Here is a 6,855-nt window from a genome sequence, read left to right on the forward strand (position 1 = left end):
TTTTAATCTATGTGGGACTCCTCAATCCACCACCTTTCGAGGCCCAGCATCCTAAGTGGTACACTACCACGTGTCCACCCCCTTCACTGAAACATCGTCCAGTGTCAAGATCTGATACCATTTGTAACGGTCCAAGCCCACCACCAACAGATATGGTCCTATTTTACTTTTCCTTTCGGACTTCCCTTCAAGATTTTTTAAAACGTGTCTATTAGGAGGAGGTTTCCACGCACTTATAAAGAATGTTTCGTTCTCCTCTCGAAGTGACGTTAGGATCTCACTCAGATCAGCACCCATCTCGATCTTAATGAAGTGTAAGAAGTAATGTATTAGTGAGAACAAAATATAATATCGAGAAAGGGAAGAGGGAATAAGGAAATAAAATAATGAAGGGGTAGGCAGAAGCTTATGATTTGAGAATGACCCTCCAAAGCTCATTGACTCCCACTTCCATCACATGCATCTCTCTTTCTCTTTCTTCCTTTGGAGGCATCCAATTCTGCTTATTTAAGCCCCTCCCCTCCTCCCTGCATTCTCATCCTCTCCAACAATCAAATTTCTCCTCTCTGTTTCCCAAACCCTTCAAACTTTACTCACAATCTTCTCTTACAAACAAAACCATTACCAAAACTCTACCTATTGCCTGTTTCTTGGCATCCATCAAACCACAGTTTTCAATCAAACAAAAGAAAGCTTGTTTGACATACCTCAGTAGTGATGGAGAACTTGTTTCGTCTTGCTGATCACGATGACTTCTTCTCTCGTCGTTGCATCTGGGTTAACGGTCCGGTGATCGTTGGAGCTGGACCGTCTGGACTGGCCACAGCTGCTTGTCTTAGAGAACAAGGGGTGCCTTTTGTAGTCCTTGAACGAGCTGAATGCATAGCTTCTCTGTGGCAAAAGCGCACCTATGATAGGCTTAAGCTTCACCTTCCAAAGCAATTCTGCCAGCTCCCTAAACTCCCTTTCCCTGAACACTTCCCTGAATACCCAACCAAGAGACAGTTCATTCAGTACCTTGAATCATACGCCAAGCATTTTGAGATCAACCCACAATTCAATGAGTGTGTTCAATCAGCAAGGTATGATGAAACCAGTGGCCTGTGGCGCGTCAAAACCATTTCGACTGCTGGGTCGACGCGCAATGAGGTCGAGTACATTTGCCGATGGCTCGTCGTGGCCACCGGCGAGAATGCTGAACGTGTAATGCCCGACATCGAAGGATTAAGCGAGTTTTGCGGTGATGTCTCGCACGCTTGTGAATACAAGTCTGGAGAGAAGTTCACCGGAAAGAAAGTGGTGGTAGTTGGCTGTGGCAACTCAGGCATGGAAGTTTCTCTTGACTTGTGCAACCACAATGCCTCACCTTCAATGGTGGTCCGAAGCTCGGTAAGCATTAGAACAAACTAAAAACATCACTGTTCTAACATTTTGAATCTTGGAATTTTGGTTCTAATGGTGTTTGCTTCCTCTGTTTTCAACAGGTCCATGTCTTACCAAGAGAGGTTCTTGGAAAATCAACATTTGAACTAGCTGTTTTGATGATGAAATGGCTACCCCTCTGGCTGGTTGACAAGCTCTTGTTGGTCCTGGCATGGCTGATTCTCGGAAACATTGAAAATTACGGCCTCAAACGGCCATCAATGGGGCCTTTGCAGCTCAAAAACGTGGTGGGGAAGACCCCTGTTCTTGACATTGGAGCACTGGAGAAAATCAAATCCGGTGACATCAAAGTAGTTCCTGGAATCAAACGGTTCACTCGCAACCAAGTAGAGCTCGTCAATGGCGAAAAGCTCGATGTAGATTCAGTAGTTTTGGCTACTGGGTACCGCAGCAATGTCCCCTCTTGGCTTCAGGTGAGGCAAACATTCAGTTTAAACTTAATTTTTTTCTCAGAGTAATTTCGTCGAACACATCGTAGGCATAAAAAAATAAAAAATAAATAAAAACATTCACAAACATGGCTAACCAGACATTTGGTCTTGAAATGATCAGGAAGGCGAATTCTTCTCGAAAAACGGATTCCCAAAAGCAGCATCGCCACATGCATGGAAGGGAAATGCAGGGCTATACGCAGTCGGGTTCTCGAGAAGAGGGCTATCGGGGGCTTCGTCGGACGCCATGAAAATAGCTGAAGACATCGGCAGTGTCTGGAAGGCGGAGACAAAGCAACAGAAGAAGAGAAGCACGGCTTGCCATAGACGATGCATTTCCCAGTTCTGAAAAATGACCGCCATTGATGATTTTGGCGAAGGTGTAAAGAAGAAGAATACAAATAATACTGTAAAAAGAAAAAAAGAACACAGAAACAGAGCCCTCTCCAGAAGCCCAATTTTAGACAAATTTGTTATGGGCATTTTGTAAAAGATGGAAGATGAGGCTTTTCTTTTTCTCCTGTTCCTTCATTTGTTCATCCAATTTACTCCTAATCAACACTTCTGTTCATCAACCATTCTTTTGATATCACAACCCAAATCAAATCACCATTTCCTTAATTCATTTCTTTTCTTGCTCAATTTAGACAAATCCCATGAATCTTTTATCTTATTGATCATCGCCTCGTCCAAGTAATCGCAATACTCGACTCGGGTTGTAGCAACTTGTCATTGGATGAATCGAAACCAAATCACATTTCCATAATCCATTTGTATTCTTATGAATCTTTATTGGTCTGTTCGAACGTATAACTTTATGGTCCGTAAAATATGTCTTAACTAATTATAATGAGGGCAAGAATATAAAATTTGTGGGCTTGAATTATACATAGATGAGTCAGTGTTTATATAACCCGAACAAGATAAATTTTAGGGTTTTTGTTACTTCAAAAGGAATAAAAGAAAGGCAAGTTGAAGATGAAATGAATAATCTAATAGGTTTGACCAAAAAAAAAATGAAATAATAGATGATTATTAGAGTATTTGTTGGCGTTCCCTTGCACATGGAATCCCCAATTATCACACTTTCATTTCAATTTATTAATAATTATTATTATTAATATTATAATTATAATTAATTATTATCATTTCAAAAACTCTCCAATATTGATAAATTTTGAAATAAAATGTTTAAAAATAAATAAAAATAAAAAACAAATCATTTGGCTTCGCCCGGACTCGAACCGGAGACCTTCAGTGTGTTAGACTGACGTGATAACCAACTACACCACGAAACCCTTGATGACCTTGGTTTCTTATATTTAAAAACTATACTTTTTAACGTGGGCTTGGGCTCGGCCCATTAATCCAAAGAACAGAGAATTTTGAATTTTTGTTTTCTATTATTGTATTGGATACATTTAATGTTTAATAGCAAATTCTTAACCATTTTTTATTTTTTAAAATTAATTAATTTTTACATACAAACTCCAATTTTATATTTTATGAAATCCTAAATTTTTTAAATTAAATTTGTAATTTTTAAAGGTTAGAGGTTAAATTTGTAATTTATAATTTTATAATACCATTTTTTATTTTTAAAAAAATTTGATAGCCACCCCTTTAAATTTGTTTATAAAGAATGTCTCTTGTATTTATTGTTAATCAATTTTAATAGAGAATAGTAAAAATATAACCAAAAAATAAATTAAAAACCTTTTTAAATAATAGAGAATAAAATTAAGAACCGACTAAAATATATGTTATATTCCAAAAATAGTTATAATAATTTAAGGATATAACAAAAATAAATAATATTATATATATATATATATATATATATATATATATATTCTATTTCCTGATTTTTATTCATTTCCTTGTTTTTTTTCTATTATTGTAATTTTGTATTTATTGGGACGAGTATAAGATTCTACCTTATCAATAATTATTATTTTAATAGTAAATTATATTCTCGTGGAAAATGGTTCATGTATGCTGACCAAATAAAGTGCTCTACGTGAACTTAGATGACGTGGCAATTTAAAGATAATTATATCACTATTTTAATTCTGAACTTAGATGATGTGGCAATTTAAAGATAATTATATCACTATTTTAATTCTAATCTAAAGTGAAAGTTTGATATGCTCGATCGCACCTAATTCGTTTATACTAGATTAAATATGGATATCTTTCGAAGATCGAGATAACTATAAGCCAACCCAGATGAGTCATATATATATATATATATTTTTTGTTATATTTTAAAAAAATACACATTTTAGTATTATTTATATAATTTAGAATAGATATTATAGTCATTAGTTAATAAAAAATTAAAGAGCTATTTTTCTTAATTCCTAAAATAAGTGATATCGGCTAAAAATAGTAAAATGTGGTTGGAAAAACAGCCAGTTTTTATTTTATTTTATTTTATTTATTATTATTTTAATGAAGTTTTATTTATGATCTTCCGCAACAGTAAAGCGGGAGTGAGTTTGTGATAGGTCACAGCAAATTCACAGGAGGAAGGAGGAGACCTTCAACTTGAAATCAATGGCAGTTCCTTCCAATTTCACCTCTCCTCCTCTAACTTCTCATCGCACTCTTTCCTTCTTCTTCAAAGCTTCTGTTTTATCCCTTCCTTTTTACAACGCCTGCGCTTCCAAATCCATTTCCATCTCAACAAAACACAATGGATCCACGAGGATCAGACCTATGTCGATTAGAGCTGTCTCCTCCTCTTCTTCTTCTTCTTCTTCTTCCTTTGGTTCTAGACTCGAGGAGAGTGTCAAAACTACAATTACTCAGAATCCTGTTGTTGTTTACTCCAAGACATGGTGTTCGTGAGTTCAAATCTCATCCATCTCATCTTTATATTTGTAATGCTTTTTTTCGATTTCCTTCGTGTTCTCTTTCCTTTTCCAGATTTGGGTTTCTTGAGTTTATCGGAAATATTTTGAAGCCGGATCGTTCGTTGGTAATCTCTTTTTTGAAGGTATTCTTCTGAGGTTAAGGCGTTGTTCAAGAGGCTTGGAGCGCAGCCATTGGTCATTGAATTGGATGAATTAGGTACTTTTTCTTCTATTCTTATTACACTTGCTGGTAGATTTGCTCGAGGGGATCTGAGTACTGAAATCACTTTTTATTTTTCCCTCTATGACGATAACTGCCATTCCTGTCATATGTTCTTACTATTAACTTAAATTTTTGGATTAAGTTGTAAGTTAATTGTTGAGGATGGTTGGGAGAGGAGTCCCACGTTGGCTAACCAAATGGAAGATCATGGGTTAGTAAGGAATACTATCTTCATTGGTACGAGATTCGTGGTTCCTAACATGGTATCATATCATGCCCTTAACTTAGACATGTCAATAGAATCCTCAAGTTTCGAACAAAGAAGTTGTGAGCCTCGAAAGTATAGTCAAAAGTGACTCAAGTATTGAACAAAGGGTGTACTTTGTTCGAGGGCTCCGTTTATGCATCTGTTAGTTTGTATGTTACTTTCTTCTGAATTGATGATGTTAATAGTTCATGTGTTAGTTTGTATGAATCAAATTGATATCCTTTAGCTATTTGCTTTGATTTAAGCCATCGTGAGTTTTTCCTTGCATTTAATGTCTTCTTGAATCCGTTTATGCATCTTGTAAGCTGACAAGCTTTTTCCCTTCAGGTCCCCAAGGGCCACAACTGCAAAAGGTACTTGAGAGGCTTACAGGACAACATACGGTACCAAATGTTTTCATCGGTTAGTATTGCTTAATCACAATTATCAATCTTATGTATGTTGAAAATATTATCATTTTATGTTTACGTGGTTCTCTGTTTTAGTTATGAAACTTGGTGCTTTCAAATTTTCATCGATTAACATTTGATACGTACAAAAACATTGCTTCTAATAGTGATTTTGTGTCTAATCTTCATTGAATACCTTTACTTATGATCCCGAACGTACCCCTTGGTTCGATATAACCATCTAGAAATAATAATGGTTGTCTATATGCTGAGAACCGAAGCATATATAGGGGTTTAGTTTTGGATTTTCGGTCTCAGTAAATAAGTAGAGCACGACGTGTTAGACCCTCGATCTGGGGACACGTGACTTGGCTCTATGTGTCTTACATGAGTCAAGATCTGATCATGTATGGGGTGGCACACTCAAAAGGATGGGTCCAAGGAAGGTGCCAACATTTACACGTAGTAGGTGGTTGTCGCTTTGACAATTGCATGAATGGATGCTGCTTGTTAATAGACAAAGACACTTTAGTTCGAGTATTGTGTCTATGTCCATATCCATGCTTCTTAGTTTGTGTATACATACTTTGTTCTCGGACTGGAAGCAAGTGATTTTATATATGAAGTTCGAAAATGGGATAGGAAGATCCTTTTTCCAACCCTTACTCATATTTTTTCGTGTTTATGAATGGATTGCTCATACAATACACAAGCATGCTTACTAATAGGGGAAGCGCCTCAGCTTCGCATCATCCCTGCTATATATTTGTGAAGAACCTCAATGAACTAACTACTCACTGCTCGAGCTTACGTTAGTCGTAGAAACCGCTCACTACTATGTGCTAAGTTTCTTCCTTCCCTCCATGTCTTTCTTGTTTTAGGAGACGCTGGAGGTTTTTTGACCCACCACTGATTTAAACCACAAAACTCTAGCTTTGCCTCTAGAAAAGTTCCATGGATGAGTTGAAAATGCCTCGGAGCACCTCTTAGCGAACACCAAGTCTCTTTGTTTTAAATAGGTTGTCCTGTATCAGCCGATCAATCAACAAAGATTTGAACAATGACTGACTCGTTTTTTAGCCTATGAAAGGAAATTTCATTAGAACATATAACAAATGCATGTACTATCCACGTAGATAGAAAACCCTCCCCCCCCCAAATCATATTTTTGAGTCATAGTAAGGAAGCCGGTTTGGAAGTTCATAAAATATATGAATTATGAGCACCCCCCCCCCCCCCCCCC

The 6,855-nt window shown here is 36.8% G+C and overlaps 2 protein-coding genes and 1 non-coding gene across 3 annotated transcripts in view; 2 read left to right on the plus strand and 1 right to left on the minus strand.

The window, feature by feature from the left end:
• The first annotated feature begins 302 nt into the window (after window positions 1-302).
• LOC111456586 (probable indole-3-pyruvate monooxygenase YUCCA8) lies at window positions 303-2,533 on the plus strand. Its single transcript, XM_023098525.1, has 3 exons — window positions 303-1,389; window positions 1,485-1,856; window positions 1,996-2,533. Exons 1-3 carry the CDS (start codon window positions 718-720, stop codon window positions 2,221-2,223), a joined length of 1,272 nt encoding a protein of 423 aa, XP_022954293.1. The 5' UTR covers window positions 303-717; the 3' UTR covers window positions 2,224-2,533.
• A 565-nt stretch (window positions 2,534-3,098) lies between these two features.
• TRNAV-AAC lies at window positions 3,099-3,172 on the minus strand. The gene has a single exon. It is a non-coding gene; the product is annotated as a tRNA-Val (tRNA).
• A 1,168-nt stretch (window positions 3,173-4,340) lies between these two features.
• Window positions 4,341-6,855, plus strand: part of LOC111456587 (glutaredoxin-C5, chloroplastic-like) — a 3,514-nt gene continuing 999 nt past the window's right edge. The window contains exons 1-3 of the mRNA XM_023098527.1: window positions 4,341-4,723; window positions 4,876-4,949; window positions 5,551-5,625. Of these exons, the coding sequence (XP_022954295.1) occupies window positions 4,434-4,723; window positions 4,876-4,949; window positions 5,551-5,625 (439 nt within the window). The 5' untranslated portion in view covers window positions 4,341-4,433. The remainder of the gene's footprint in view (window positions 4,724-4,875; window positions 4,950-5,550; window positions 5,626-6,855) is intronic.

The sequence above is a fragment of the Cucurbita moschata genome, unplaced genomic scaffold (assembly GCF_002738365.1).
Source record: "Cucurbita moschata cultivar Rifu unplaced genomic scaffold, Cmos_1.0 Cmo_Scf00018, whole genome shotgun sequence".
Classification (NCBI taxonomy): Eukaryota; Viridiplantae; Streptophyta; class Magnoliopsida; order Cucurbitales; family Cucurbitaceae; genus Cucurbita; species Cucurbita moschata.